This window comes from Malus domestica, chromosome 09 (assembly GCF_042453785.1).
Source record: "Malus domestica chromosome 09, GDT2T_hap1".
NCBI classification, from domain to species: domain Eukaryota; kingdom Viridiplantae; phylum Streptophyta; class Magnoliopsida; order Rosales; family Rosaceae; genus Malus; species Malus domestica.
This window is the reverse complement of record NC_091669.1, coordinates 25,872,760-25,889,325: the sequence shown is the minus strand read 5'-3', so window position 1 is coordinate 25,889,325 and position 16,566 is coordinate 25,872,760. Positions and strand designations below refer to the sequence as shown.

The 16,566-nt window shown below is 42.1% G+C and overlaps 1 protein-coding gene and 1 long non-coding RNA gene across 3 annotated transcripts; one reads left to right on the top strand and one right to left on the bottom strand.

Annotated features, from left to right (window-relative positions):
• Positions 1-4,714: 4,714 nt before the first annotated feature.
• On the bottom strand, positions 4,715-6,519 carry LOC139188053 (uncharacterized). Of its 2 annotated transcripts, XR_011571200.1 has the most exons (5): positions 6,457-6,518; positions 6,274-6,336; positions 5,635-5,823; positions 5,442-5,545; positions 4,715-4,957 (listed from the first exon to the last, which is right to left on the bottom strand). It is a non-coding gene; the product is annotated as an uncharacterized lncRNA (long non-coding RNA). The 2 variants fall into 2 exon arrangements; XR_011571199.1 differs by having other exon boundaries at positions 4,715-5,545; positions 6,457-6,519.
• Positions 6,520-15,576: 9,057 nt separating this feature from the next.
• Positions 15,577-16,098, top strand: LOC139187869 (uncharacterized). Its single transcript, XM_070804479.1, has one exon. The coding sequence runs from the start codon at positions 15,577-15,579 to the stop codon at positions 16,096-16,098; it is 522 nt and encodes a 173-aa protein (XP_070660580.1).
• The last annotated feature ends 468 nt before the right edge of the window (positions 16,099-16,566 follow it).

Genomic DNA, 16,566 nt, shown 5'->3' with positions numbered 1-16,566 from the left:
CTTTGGGCAATATTGCAAAAACATAAACTTTTGGGGTCACTTTGTAAGAACACAAAAGTCCACTACTTCATGTAATTACACTAGAACCCAAAATTTAAACAATGTAAAAACTTCATTAAAGGAGCAAAACAATTTGTCCTTTAGCGTTTTTGGACCTAAACGTAAAAACGTAAACTTTTGGGCCAAAGTGCAAATACACAAAAGTATCAAAACTTTATGTAATTGCATAAAAGGCCCCAAAAGTACCCCCACTAGGGGGTGGCTGGTTTTGGAAGAAGAAATGGAGTGATGTGTGTGTTGATTTGTGAGTTTTGACATAAAGCAATCAAGTGGTGCAAGTGGTGTGTGTGAAAGGAAATTAATCCTTACACACCCACCAATATCTCTTACACCATTTAAACAAATATCTAAAACATTTAAACATTTGAAAATCATAAAACATAAACTTTATGAAATAAATCAAAACTTTGAATCAAAACACAAAACTTTTTGTTCTTGGCTAAAATGTCAAGAACAATGAAGAACATTCATGAAAAACTCAAAAACAAATTCCATGAACATTTTTCACCCAAAAACATTCCAAAACCATTCAAACTTTAGGGAAATAACATATAACCAAACTAGGGTACATAGGGGTTCCAAAAGTCACTTTAAAACACTTTTAACAAGTCAAACAAGAACCCAAAAAATCACCCTATGTATTTGGCCGAATTTTCCCAAAATCATGGCACCAAATTTTAGCTCCAATATTCATGCTCATATAAACTACATCTACAACATTTGAGATGGCAAATTTTCTAACAAAATTTACATTCAAAGAAACAAGAATAAAGCTTGTAACATATTACAACTTTTAAATCAAAACTATGAACTACAAAACCCAAAAGGATTCACCAACTACTAGACCTAGGCTCTGATACCACTTGAAGGATTATTTTGTGAAAACATGTTCATTTCAATAACATCTATAGCATGCATTTAACAATTAAAAGGCGGAATCATGCTTGCATGCATTAAAAAACAAAACATTACCCATGAAATTCAAAGCCTAGTAGATTGGTGAACCATGAATCAACTCAAAACAAAGTGAGTTGAAATTTATACCTTTGTAGATTCCTCTTTGCATAAGCAAAGGCTAATCACCCAAAGAGAGGGCCTTCATTCCTTGCATCTAAAATCTATGGATTTGGATGGATGAAAAGGTTTCTCCAAGTTCCCAAAATTGAGAACCTCTAAGTCTCCACACCAAGGAGAGATTGGAGAAGGAATGAGTGACCTTGGAGTAGTGGGATTGCTAGATCCACCCTCCAAGGGGGCCGGCCTCCTAGAGAGAAAAATGAGAGACATGTTCTCACCAATTTTCTCCAAAAGAACCCTTAATGAATTTTAGGCTATAAAGTTCTTTATATAGTCACTTCTATAAATGACCTAAAGAACCAAAAAACCCTAATTCAACTCATATGGCCGGCCACATTAGGGATTTGGGCTTTTGGGCCTTTGTGAATCTTTATTCATTAAATTGTCATACAACTTAAGTCAATGGGCTTGACGTTCGAAGCCCATTGGGCCTTAAGGTCCAAAACTATCCCGAGGTCTTTAACGAACTTATTCGTTTGATTAATTAACATATTAATTAATCCTTGCCATAAATAATTAAACCTTTTAATTATTCTTACTCATCTCCATTGTTTCTTCAATCTCCACCTTACACGGTGTACGATCCATTAGGTTCCTTTTAGCGAGGCAGTGGGCGATTAAAACTTTTTCAAATCGATTGTGAATTGAAACTTACTTTCAATTCTCCCTTTAGTGATTATACACGTTTAGGGCTTCCACAAACCATGAGTGACACCTAGCAGCATATCATGGTTACCCAAGCTAATCAGAAGAGGTGGAGAACCTATTCAGTTTAGGATTACAAATGCAATACGGTCTTTCTCTAATACAATACTCTTGACCACATTGTTTGGTTTGATAGTTTATTCATGTCTACTATCCAATGTGATTCGTGTGCTTATATGATTACCTTGAATGTGATTTGGAACGCCTTCCTAAATCTCATTCATACTTTGGCCAAAGATTCTTAATCATATCATAGAGTATTCTCCCTAAAACGGTTTGAAGGTTAGAGATCCCTTGTTGCGCATTCACTTGCCTCCATGGCTAAGTAGCTTAACCCCAACGATGCCGTGGACACCCGCGGATGGGGTGACTTTGACATAATCAAAGATCAATGACTTAACCACAAGACAGCTGTGATGCCTCAGGTCAAAGGACTACTTTGCATTATCCCAACCATGAGTTCTCATGTGACATGAATATGAGAACTCTTCGTTGATCGTGTTCAATGAACTCATTCTCTATTGAGCACCTACGTACTTGTCTTGATGTCACACACACCAATGACTCGAGACTAGTCACTCTCCCTGAGAGAAGACACAGCACGTACTGATCTTAACGGACTGTCAATGCCCAATTGGCAATCCTATGATCAGGAACGTTTAGGATGTGTCTACGAAAGAATGGTCTCATGAATCTAACTTCTTTAGATCGTATTCTCCCAATCACATATTCCTTGGACTTATCGTTTAAGCATATACCATTTATATGAGACGGCTTAAAACAATAATCTATGCCCTTGATATTAAACTAGATTAGTTTAACATGTGAAATGTCCGTAAAGTATCATCATATGATTGGTTTTAGGGCACATTTCCAACAAGGGGAAGATACAAGGAGATAAGCATTAACGAGGAGCAATTACCACTCCACAAAAGCATCATATTCCAATTCATTTGACGAAAAAAGATTACACATTACAAGCAGAGAACATCAACAATTCATAACCAGAATACCAGAAATGTAGAATCTTGGCCTAAATAGTCACATAGAAAGCTAGCAAAAGAAACTACCATTACGATAAACAAAGAATCCACATCTCAAATAGTAGTAACACGAATGGCATCACAACACTCCCTTCAAAATGCCCTAACATCGTCAACAAACATTAGCTCATAGGATACGATAGCAGCATAGGTTACACATTCGCATGTGGGCATGTAAGAGAAAAAATCTCTATATTGGGCTGCAAATCGCAAACTTGATTAACCATAAACCAACATATGCACAGATGACCTAGAAACGCACATCCTTGCAATTTCACCAAGTATTTTAAGCATGTACGGTTAGATATAGATAGAGAAAATACCAAGGAAGGAGGATGGAGGACGAAGTGTTGTAAGCTGTTGCAGAAAAGGGATGATGAGGGTCGTCGCAGTTAAGGATGAGAGGTCGTGAGTGGGGGTCGCCAGTCGGTTATGTGAAATGGGGGAATCAAGAATGGGGTGTGTGAAGCCGTGTGTGTGAAGCCATGTGAGTGAGTGAAAGTGAACCCTAATTAGGATGGGATCCTCTGCTTTGCAATTTGGTGAAATCAATTTTTCAACCTATTATACCATGACATGTGTATATATATAATTTATTTATTTATTATTAATAAAACGGTTCCGTTCGGTTTCGGCCGGTTCTTGGTCAGTTGAAACTGGAACCGAAACCGATTTGAGCGGTCCAGTTCGGTTTTTCACTCAAAGTTGACTTTTCCAGTTAACACGGTTTTTTCGGTTTTTTTTTTCATACGGTTCGATGCGGTTTTGCGATTTGGCGGTTTTTATGCCCACCCCTACACGGGGGCATCGATTAATACCCTCACAGCCTTGATTGTGTGGACGTTGCTAGATAAGCTAATGAGGCCTTGAACCTAGTAAGCATCGATATGCTACTATTGTGGGACAGGTGGAGGCAGGTGGGCCTGCTAGCCTTAGGGAGGCTTGTGGGCTTGCGGGCTTGCGGCGCATGCTGGGCAGGAAGGGGAAAGGCTAGTGTTGCTGCGTTGAGTTGAGATTGAGCTTCAAAGGTCAATATACAAGATCGTAAATTGGGAAATTCTGGCAGCGGAAGAAAATTTAAAAATGCAATAACAAGCATAGAATATTCCCAACCAAGACCCTTAAGAACAAACGTGACCAAATCAGCGTTAGAAACAGGTTAATTAACTGCAGCAAGAGATTCGGCAATAGACTTAGCCTGATAGAGGTAATTCGAGATAGAGCAAGAGCCTTTTGTAAGTGCCAATAGTTTAAAACAGATATTGGTGGCATTGGCCAGAGAGAAGTGTGCATGAAGACGACATATAGCTTGAGAAGAAGTTATTCCAACGGTGAGTGACAAAATAGGCTCAGAGAGGGTGGAAGTCAGATAATTGACCACCAATTGATCCTATTGAAACCAAGCAGCAAACTAGGGATTCGGTTTAGCAGGTTCCTTGTTAGCAGCAGGAAGAGTGGCAACAGGAGCAGGAGCTGGGAAAGAGCCATTAACATAGCCAAAATAAATTATGCTCGAGAAGAAACAGCTTCATAGTTGGAGTCCATGAGTTTCAGAAAGTGGGCAGCATTGAGACCAGAAAGAGAGGAACCAGTAGGAATAGAGGATGAAGAAACGTTGGTGGCCATGGGGAAGGGAGAGTCATGGCAAGGATTTGAGAAAAGTGGAGGGTGGGAGCATGGCAAGGAGGCTATGGTTTTACCGGGACAAGGAAACGTAAACAAGTGATACCGTTTAGAATTGTAACTAGCAAGTGTACCCGCGCGTTGCTGCGGTGTTTGAAAACATAATTGAATATGCAGAAGTCTCAAAAAATATATGCGCCAAAGAGTGATGCGTATATACATATATTACATCCATGTCCATGTGTTAAGGAAGTGCTATTTACATTCATATATTACATGACAAAAATTGAAAATATGGGCATGCCATTCTTAAGGATTGTTTTTCAAAAGCTATGGCTCTACCCCAGAGATTGTTTTATGTGTACAATTTTACAAAGTTAAACAATCCAGTTTTGTTTCACTAAAGACACCCAAATTTGAAACTTCGTTAATGATGTCTCCTTCGTTTTCTACGACAATGTAGAAGTAAAAATTAAGAGAAGGAAATTAAAGACAGAATTGGATCACTTATGAATTGAATCACACTAAGTTGCATATGAATTGAATTGAATGAAAATTTGTCATAATCTAACTCTACAAAATTTCAATATGCCAGATTTCATTTGTAGGCACCAAATCAAACTCACAAAATTAAGTTGGGTTTTTCATATTCTTTATTAGTTTTCACTATGCCAGATTTCTAAATTTTACTTTAGGCAGGATTAATATGCACATCTTTACCAGTATATAGTTCCGCTAAATTGATTTTTACTCAATGTTTCACAGTATTAATGTAAATAAGGGAAAACATAACAAACATCCTTAATCACAAACAGAGCATAACTGAATGTCATGTATGTCACAATGCAGAATTCGTCCAACTGAATTGTGTTTCTAGTTGTTATATATCAAAACTAAATAAAACTGTCAAGCATATGAAGATAAAATACACACCTGGGATATCAGTCTCACAAAATCGCAGCATAAGGAAGCAGATGGAAGTACTCAACGACCTTTGTAACTGCCCAGCTGTTGAAACTCTTTTGTACCAAAGGACCCTGCAGCAAAGTCCAATTGTTACACAGGCAGGACAACTTAGAAAAAAGTATAATAAAGATAGAAAACTAAGAAAAATTTTGTGATATACCAGAGCATAAGGAAGATTCAACCACCAAGGATCACTATCATTCTTTGATCGATTGCCACTGACTTTGTTAGCCACTGATTCCTTTTCAGCTTCTTGGAATAATACTTACTTTCTGGTGCAAGGAAGGGAAAGAATAATCTATACGAATGCCGACTTATTTCCAACTCCAACACCAACCATTCTGCATCGCTGTTGAAAAAAAAAAAGTATTATAGGTTGATCAAATACTACTATGTAGTAGTGTAATTTCATATTAAGAGCTTTTTGTCACCTATAATTTGTTAAGCTTTTGTTTAGATTCAGTTGGCAAAAGCTTTATTCTATCGCACACAAAATTTTAAAGAAAGCATCAGAAAGACGAGCAAAATTGAAGTCATGGTTACTCATATCGGATAAGTCTATTACATGCTGCATTTTCTTTTTATGCGTGCCTGATCAAATACTGTTTTTCTTTTCTGAAAATATTTTTTTTCAATTTCATTATAAATCATCAGTCGTTATCATTTGTCAGTCAACTTTGCTATCCCATCTACCTTCCCTTGTCTTTCGGTTCTTATATTATGTATTTCAAAAGTTATATGTATCGCTTCTTTTCAATAAAAAAATTGACATTTATAACTTCACTGACAAAGCAGTTACCTTTAGTCCTGCACAACCTACAATTCCTGTAACTACTGTGGCCGCATCTGGGTGGCGGGAAACCTGAGAAGAGAAAAATGAGCAATTCCTTGAAGATGAACAAAACAAAATTCATCAACCAAAGGCGATTGGATGCTAGGCTACCTCAAAGCTTGAACACAAACCAAGACATAAGATACTCACCAAACTTTTTAAATGGCTCAATTGTTTGCTTCACTTGACAACTTTTTCCTGCAATTCATAAATAAGATCATTAGATGTAGTAAATAAAAATTATAAAAGCAAAATTCTCACCTCAGGTATGCAACAGAGGTTAAATTTCTAATATAAAAAATAAAACTCTTGCATCTAACGAACCTAGTTAGTCCTCAACACAAAACAAACAGATTTTAGCAGTTAAATGCACATCCAACTATGCAGCTACAAAGAAACCAATTCAAGGCTTAAACCTAGCTTATGACTATATTCAAATGACAGAGAAAATCCATATTAACAAACTGATAGAAACTTGTTTCTCACTACTAATATAGAAAATCTTACTAATGGCCAGGCCGAAACGAATATGAAAAAAAAATCACCTGAGCAGAGCCTAACCCAAATACATATTTCTTCATTGAACTCAACCTTTCAACAGAAACCTAATAAAGGCAAACCAGAGTCGTGTTAATTTCCTCATCGTAATTGGGACCAAGCATAATATTCCTTGCAGACAGCGTGCTTCTCAGCTTTGGAAGAACCTCATTGTTCGGCGTTGTGCTCTCAATTGGTTGCTTCTTCTCTGTGCTTGATTTGATTGTTGCCTTCATGGCCTTAGCTTGGTTCATTGGAGGGGTTGATAGATTAGGGTCCTGATTTTCACCATCTTCCTTGAATGTTGAATTATTGGTCAAGTAAATCGAAGATTGATTTAGTCCTCTTCTCTTTAACTTCACATCTCTGAAACAGCAAAAAAAAAAAAGGGGGGGTTAAACCGTGCCGAATTTGAATTAAAATTGTACTGTGAAAGAAGAGGATTCATGGGTTTTTCTTGTTACCTCTGTATTTTATCACGGTTTGGTCAGTGTGATTTCTTCACGTGTATCATCCAATATGATGCCAGTAGGTTCCTTCTTGGGAGATTGAGGCTCCTTCTTGCTTGTTTGAACATTTCGACTCTCCGATTCATCGTTCACTGGCCTTGACTTCAACACCGCGTTGCTCTCCGGCCTAATTTACTCCCGCTGAGCCTCCAGCGATGCCGGAACAGCTTGAGAGTGGGGCAAATCATAAGAAGACCTGCCATTTTCAGCTGCTGGAGATCCTGGATTTTTTTTCCAAATTTGGACAGGAAGTCTCAACCTTAGCAGGCTGATCAGCCACCACTTTGGCCGTAGAAGAAATGGGACTGTTTTGAACCGCCGGGTTCTCGTCGTCATACTTAACGGGTCGCGGTCTTTTCCTCTTGGGTGCTGCAGATTCGAACCAAAGACACCAAATTTCCATCAGTCACGATAAAAACACAACAGAACCCAGCTCTGTTTGCTCACCGAAAAACCAAGTGATTCAATCCCTTTTTCTCAGTCTCTAAGCAACCAAACGAAGCATTCGGGGTACTGTTTGCGCCCAAAATATTAGTTTGGGCCGAGTATAGAATTATTCTCGGCCCAGAAGGCCTTACGATAGGATTCGGTTCTCAGGGATCAGTTAGTTCTGGACCGATTAGGTCGTGGGCTTCCCAAATCCAGGTCGATTATACCATACCGCAAGACGAGTCAAATCCTGATGCAATGAGGAGTCTCGGTAAGATCAATAACCCGGAAACGAATCCGGCTCCATAAAGGACTAGGTTCACAATTATAGTGAAAATAGGACTGGTCGAGTTGGTGTTTGATCAGGAGAAGAAGACCTAGTCCGAGTAGGGTTTTAATTTAGTTTTAGAGGTATCCAATGCTATAAATAGAGGAGGCTGTGCATCATTCAACCCCCCTCCAATTCAACACACAACTGCCCTGCGCAAACTCTCTCAACAACTTTGCGATTTTTTTTATTTTCTCTTTTCGCTGACACATCTTCCGTTGGCATCAACAGCACTGTGAAAGCAACCGGTGACATCTTAAGTCGGCATAGATAGCTCTGTCATCGTAGAATCAGCCGGTCTCGCAGTATCTTCCGTTGGCATCAACAGCACTGCGGCGAGGACGGTTGGTTACCTATCCAAGTCTCGGTCGAGAAGGATTTCCGGATCCTTATTGATTGGGGTCATCTCATTAGCCTTCTCGGCGAAGTGAGGTGTTACAGTTTATTGAGCTCGGCGCACTGTACGCCGAGTTATTTTATGATTGGATACTCCCAAGTGGGATTTAGAGTTCGGCATTCAGACGGCCGAACCACGTTCACTATTAAGACTTATACTCGCTTTGAGTATTTGTGCCCTTACACTTTGGTGTCGATTCGGCGAGAGTTTACTCTGACGAATAACATCACTGTGACCGAATCCGACGACGGTGATTCGTGAACTTCATAAGAATAGTAACCTTATCTTCAGGTTCGAGAGCCCAAGAGGCCGAGACGTGTTCCTTTCTCGATCGCAATTGCAAGACGCAGAAGTCAGTCGCGCACCCAACGCAACATCAATAAATTTACTCCTTGGCCGAGCTCGGCCGACGAGTTAGCACGCCCCGCATTCACCGAAGGACGTAGTTAGCTTATAGATTACTTGGCCTGCGCGCCACGTAGGCTTGGTGGTTTCTAGGGTCAACATTTTGGCACGCCCAGTGGGACCCAGTGCTAAACTACGAAGTTCATGCCAATTGAAACACGATCGGTAAAAAATAAAATAGCTATGGAAAAATCAATAGCCGATGTACCAATTCAGAATATAGGACACAGTGTGCCACAGGCGCAGAATCCCGTCAGCGCCGTAACACCTGAGTCCACGAGCGCGACTCTCCAAGAAAGGGAAGTTAATCTCGGCGATCAGTTTCGCAGTCTTGAAATCCCCGACAGGAACACCTGTGTTCTCAATGAAGGGATAATAGAGGATTGTGACGAAGATGGTGGCGAAGAATCTGATCCACTAACAAGGTCGTTTCTTCAAAAACGACTTGACGAGCAATCTCGGACGGTCGAACAGACGTTTAGTCGAGGAATCGATAAACTTCATGACGTGATACGCAATACCATTGAGGCACAAACCAGATTACTCGAAATACTGGTTAGTAAAGTCAGCGACGGCAGGACGTTCGATCTTGCCCAGCATTTACCACCAAGAAATAATCTCTTACCAAGTGCACCGGCCGAGTCAATCCCTGCTCGGCTCAAACCAATTAACTTGGAGAGAGGAGGAGGATCGAACAGTCGGTCAAACGGATCCGACCAAAGAGTGGAAGCAACACCCGTCGATGTGACTGAGGTCCAACAGATGATCGATTCGGCCATAAAGAAAGGGCCGAAGTTCCCTAAATTTATACATCTGTATCCGGCTTATGTGGAACAGTTTGAATACCCTAGAGGTTTCAAAATCCTGGATTTTAGCCTTTTCGCCGAAGAATCATCCTTATCCTCGTTGGAACATGTGGCTCGTTTCACCGCACAATGCGGAAATGTCAATAGCGACTTTCACAAACTGCAACTGTTCAATTTTTCGCTGACGGGTTCAGCATTTGCTTGGTATATCAACCTTCCACCGAATTCTGTCCAGAGCTGGGAGGAGTTGGTCTAGAAATTTCATGAGCAGTTTTATCGGCCAGGAATGGAAGTGTCAGTATCCTCGTTAGCAAGGATGGCTCAAGCATCCAACGAATCCCCAATGGATTATCTTACTAGATTTAAATCAGCTAGGAATTGGTGCCGAGTACCTCTCCTTGAAGTCGAGTTCGTCAGACTTGCTTTGAATGGTCTTGACGTAGAATACAAAAAGAAATTCTTGGGGGCAAATTTTCGGGACATGTATGAACTAGCCCAGCATGTTGAGCAATATGATTATTTGCTTCATGAAGAGAAGATCTCGAAAGCTCCGTCCAGAGGGACGATTTACAAAAATCCCACTGTCAGTTATGCATCGGCCGAAGGTGAATGTGTTAGCGTGGATGCAGCCGAGATAATCATAGATAAGCCATACGTTTGCAAGGCACTGACTCAAATTGACTCTAAGGAAGCCAAAACCCGCTCGGCCCATGAAGAGACAATGAAAACGTCATAGGTCTATACTTTTGATATTACAAAGGCCGATGCAATTTTTGATCAATTGTTATCAGCAAAGATCATTAAACTTCGGCCTGGACATAACATTCCCAAGGCCGAAGAGCTTAAAGGAAAGATATATTGCAAATACCATAATTTAAGCAAACATATGACAAATAATTGCGTCGTGTTTCGAGACAACGTCCAAAGCTGGATTGATAATGGCAAACTGAGATTTCCAGAAAAGAAGATGAGCGTTGATACTGACCCATTCCCCACGGCAACAGTAAATATGGTAAATGTGTGCCTACCCAAGGACAAAGGAAAAGGGAAGGCCGAAGCTGTTACGACGCAACGCTTTTGGAATCAGAACTCTCAGCCACGTTTCATGGCTGATTTTCGTTCAAACGAACCACCTACAGCTTTAACGGGACCCGCTATTGTCAAGCCTATGACAGATTACAGCACTGATGAAGATAGTGGGACGGCGGTTTTATGCAGTAAATGTAAAGCAAAGGTCAACATCGAGCCGAAGGAAAAGTCTTCTCCACCTATAATGGAACAACTTACAGCCGCAACCCAACAAAAGGTGACCAACGCAGGCCAACATCAAGAGGTTTTTGATAGGCTCGGTCCTAAAGTGAGGATGGAAGAGACACCTTCAATCAGACGACGCCTCGATTTTGATGCTCTGTTTTATGACGAAGACTACTATATACGTAACTCTAGCAGCTCGGAATCATCGCGGAGCCAAAAAACTTTCAAACCTCCTGAACCTAGAGACCAACGATGGTATACATATCACTCTTCAAAATGCGTCTACACCGCACTGTCCAAATCCCAGAAATGTCGGCACCAAAGAATAGATTGCATGGCCCGCCGACGGGCAGTCTAAGAAACTTCGGTCCCTAAATGGCAGCCGAATGACACAATTGCCACCGACGATGAACGACCACCTCCAACGATTATGACAGAGTTGGTTCAAGGGAAACGGCTGGTCAATCAAGATATCGAAACCACGTTCGAAGAGGCTGATAAACGGATCAAACTTCTTCTTCGACCCGGAGAGATAAAGGCACGTCTCGAGCATTTCAGGCAAGAAGCTAAAAGCAAATTGACCCCGCCAGCCACACGAGAGCCTTTGATCAAAATTCGACGGAATTTACATCCACCATTCCTCGGGGAGGCCTTGGAATATATGCGAGAGTTTCATAAGAAACATTCGGCCAACTATCTGTATGGTTTGCCGAAAACATGTCAAGACACAATCGATCTTGTCCTAACTTGCCCAGATGCCGAGCGAATCATTCAGAAGACCTCAGACCCAGGATTAAAAGTTAGGTTCTAGCACATACGAGAAGCTCGTGTCCTTGGTTTTGAAGTCGACCCATACACCGATATCGATGCAGCCGACCTTCCTTTTTCAATAGAGGACCTTCAGTATTTACGATATCACTTCGAAGTATTTTCGGCTGTTTCTCTCTTCAACCTTACGGCCGATGAAATAGCACATGTCGCACGGCTAGATGCCTATCTCAACACTAGGGATACCCGTATACAGTACCAGGAGCAAGTTCAGATTTTGGTACCAAGCGCGCTTTCAATCTCAGACTCACCTGAGGCACTTACGCAAAACCAGCAGGCTACCGAAGAGACACCGCGGGACCAAACCATTGAAGAATGAGCAGAAGAGTCTCTTCATCCAATTATGACAGAAGCGAATGCCGCAGTCGCCGACCAGGAAAGAGACGAGGTTAGGGAAGAGGATCATAACCCGATGGGCCCGTCAGTCCTGGATAACATGAGAATCAGTATGGTCCATGTTTTGCCCGCTGATTTTCAGTCAAGCACAGCTTAACCGAATTTCCTCGATGGTGATATAGTTGCCGAGGAAACCGGTCATATTGATTTTGTAACTATTGCTGAAGTCGAGGCAACAACAAAAGATGATAGTCTGAAAGCAACTTTGGCCGAATTGTTTCCTCGTTCATCATCGGCCAAACTTCGTCATTTGAAGCCATTGTATGTAACGGCCCATATTGAAGGGTATCCAGCTTCCAAAGTTTTCGTCGACTGTGGAACCACCGTCAATATCATGCCTGTAAACATCATGAAGGCCTTATGTCGCTCCAATGACGAAATTATTCCGTCTGGGATCACAATGAGCAGTTTTGTCGGAGACAAATCCCCAACCAAAGGGGTACTTCCGTTAGTAGTAAATATTGCCGGCCGTAATCACATGACCGCTTTTTTCATTGTCGACTCCAAGACCGAGTATAATGCATTGCTCGGTCAAGACTGGATTCATCAAGCCAGCTGTATTCCTTCATCATTATATCAAGTGCTCGTCTTTTGGGATGGTAAATCGGTCATTGTTCACCCAGTCGATAATCAACCCTTCGAGGCTAACATGATCCAAGCACGGTATTATGATGATCACGTCGGCTATATCACCCTACAGGGTTTCAATGATGAAGGACGACCGACTCGGATTTCTGTTCAAAAAGCTATCGAGGTTGGCGCCAAAACTGTCCACCAGGATTCGGCGAGACTCAGTTTAGCTAACTTCATCCCCGATCCCGATGTTTGACACCGATCGGGAAAAATGTCGGGCCGCGGTTTCATCTACTATGGAACGACTGCTGGCTCATTAGTATACTATATCTAAACAACCAAATTCGGGTGTTAACCTCGTCAAGTTCCTCGCCGAATGAGATAATGGTCCTGTCTTATCTCTTGACAAAGTTCAAGCCACCCCGGCCGAGATCGAAGACAAGCAACCCCAAGTTAGAGATTCCTTGGAGGAAATTAATGTTGGGACGGCCAATGACCCACGGTCTTTATTTGTTAGTGCGTTACTTCCTCAACCTATGAAAGCTGAACTTCATGCCCTACTTGAGGAATTCAAAGATTGTTTTGCTTGGAGCTACCATGAAATGCCTGGCTTAGATCGCACTCTTCTCGAGCATGAGTTACATATTAAACCTGGATGTAAACCTTTCCGTCAACCACCTCGTCGATTCTCGACCGAAGTGCAACTTGACATCAAGGATGAACTAGTTCGGCTTTTGAAAGCAGGGTTCATTAGGACAGCTCGATACGTTGAATGGTTGGCCAATATCGTTCCTGTTTTAAAGAAAAGTGGTACATTGCGCATTTGCATCAACTTTAGGAATCTGAATCTGGCAACTGCCAAAGATGAGTATACAATGCCGATTTCAGATTTGTTAATCGATGTCGCGGCAAATCATGCGATCTTATCCTTTATGGATGGACATGCTGGGTACAACCAAATTTTCATTGCCGAAGCCGATGTGCACAAGATTGCTTTCCGCTGCCCGGGGGCACTCGGAACATACGAATAGGTTGTCATGCCATTCGGCCTTAAGAACGTCGGCGCCACTTACCAACGAGCAATGAACACCATATTTCACGATTTAATTGGAACCATCGTCGAAGTCTACATCGACGATGTTGTCATTAAATCTAAACGCCGGCAGACACATCTGGACGATCTCCGACAGGCTTTCATCAGAATGCGTCAACACAACCTCAAAATGAATCCTGCCAAATGTGCCTTCGGTGTGTCGGTTGGTAATTTTCGGCTTTACATGCTTCCGTCGGTCACACAAGTCATTGCCCAGACCGACGTCATCCGGTACATGCACACCCGACCAATCGTAAAAGGCCGAATTGGGAAATGGACAATGGCATTATCCGAGTTTAGCTTGCAATACGTGCCCTAGAAAGCTGTCAAAGGCCAAGCATTGGCGGACTTCCTCACTCAACACCCTTCCCCTTACGGTTTTAGGGACACCGACGTCGAAATCGGCATGGTTGAAACGCGCGATAACTACTGGATGATGTACTTTGACAGTTCAAGTACTTCATCCTCGGCTGGCGTTGGCATTGTCATTCAATCTCCTAACCACGATCGTTGGTATTTTTCACTCAAGCTGGATTTTGACTCCACCAATAATCAGGCCGAATACGAAGCCCTTATCATCGACCTTGGCATCCTTCATGACTTGCGGGCCACCCGTGCCCTCATCCTCGGCGACTCCGAACTTGTGATTAACCAACTTAATGGGTCTTTCCGCTACATAAGTTGTACCCTGGCACCCTACCATATGGTTGCCAGTAATTTAGTCGAATCCTTCGACGGTATTACATTTGAGCATATTTCCCGGATCTATAATACCGACGCGGACGAATTGGCTCAAATCGCCTTCGGTGCACAACTCCTGGGGGGCAAGCTAGGCCGAGAAATACCGGTGTTACGACAACTATACCCAGCCTTGGTTAACCAGCAAGTCCTCCGACGCGACAACGTGATACGCACCAAAGTCATGTCCTTACCTTTATTGCTAGACTGACAAGACCTTATAGAGGTTTGCACCGTCGAGGTAATACCAGATAATTGGATAATGTCCATTATGCAGTATATTGACAACCCCAACGGCAAACATAGTCGCAAGACAAGAGTTCACGCCACAAACTATGTCATGTACCAAAACGAGTTATACTGAAAGAGTGAAGATGGTCTATTACTGCTATGCCTGGGCCCCTAAAAGTGTGCTCAAGCAATCACAGAAGTCCATGAAGGGGTTTGCAGAGCTCATCAGTCCGGACGTAAAATGCGGTGGTTGCTTCAACGACACGGTTATTTTTGGCCAAGAATATTGAAGGATTGTATCGAGTTCGCACGAGGGTGCATACAGTGTCAGATTCATGGTCCTATACATCGAGTCTCAGCCGAGTCATTACATTCGGTCACTAAACCATTGCCGTTTAGAAGATGGGCCATGGACGTAATCGGTAAAATCACACCATCTTCCGGGGCAGCCAAGCACGCATGGATACTGGTAGCAACCGATTACTTCACTAAGTGGGTCGAAGCTAAATCATATGCCGAGCTAACGTCTAAAGAAGTTTGCGATAACCAAATTCGGTGTACCAGAAACGATTATAACTGATAATGGCACAATCTTTACAGCCGAAAGGTTTAGAAAATATACGGCAAGTTTGAAAATTTGACTTGAACAGTCTACACCGTATTATCCACAAGCAAATGGGCAGGCCGAGGCAAGTAATAAAGTGTTGATCGGCATTCTCGAGAAAATAATAAAAGAAAGGCCCGGCATGTGGCATTTAAAGTTGAATGAGGCTTTGTGGGCATATCGAACATCACCCCGATCGACAACCGGAACAACCCCGTATGCATTAACCTACAGACACGATGCAATGTTACCAGTCGAGTTAAGCATAAATTCGCTGCGACTAATTGAACAAAGTAGTTTGTTCAGCGCCGAATATAATCAATCCATGAGACAAGAGTTAGAAGATTTAGAGGAAGCGCGACTTGATGCTTATAACTTGCTGGTGGCACAAAAACGGATTGCCGAGCGAGCCTATAACCAAAAGGTACGACAGAAAACATTTGGCGAGGGAGAATTGGTCTGGCAAACGGTGTTGCCAGTAGGACTAAAGGACCCTAGGTTCAGCAAATGGTCGCCAAATTGGGAAGGGCTGTATGTTGTACATAAAATATATGGCAAAGGAGCATATCATCTTAGAGACCGGACCGGTTTAGTTCACAAACTACCAATCAATGGGAAGTTTTTGAAGAAATACTATCCGATCACATGGGAAATGCGGGAATAGAAAATCAGTTCATTAAGATCGAGAAGAGTATATACAAATTGAATAAGTCGATCAGTTTACATTTAAATACATTCAAGGCGAAGAAGGAAGAAGAGTGCCGAGAAGGGCCTTCAGCTCCAACCACCGCACCTCACCCATTATGACCTCGGCATGCCGGTTCTTCTTGTCCATTTTTAACTGCTCGACCCGTTTAGTGTTCGCCGCATACTCGATTAAGTAAGCTTTGCCACCCAACTCGAAGTCCTTAGCAAGCTCGGAAACGATGGCTGACCTTCGTTTCACTAATTCGGCCATTTGACGGTCGAGGTCGGCCAAGGCTTCTCCTTTTGCCTTTAAAGCATCAATCTTTGGACGGAGAGTATCTTGGACGGCTGTGGCAGCTTACAGGTCTTGTTTGGCTTTCAGAGCGTTCTCAAAAATACTAAAGGTCTCTCGAACCCGCTCCAAGACAGACGACGCTTGAATGAT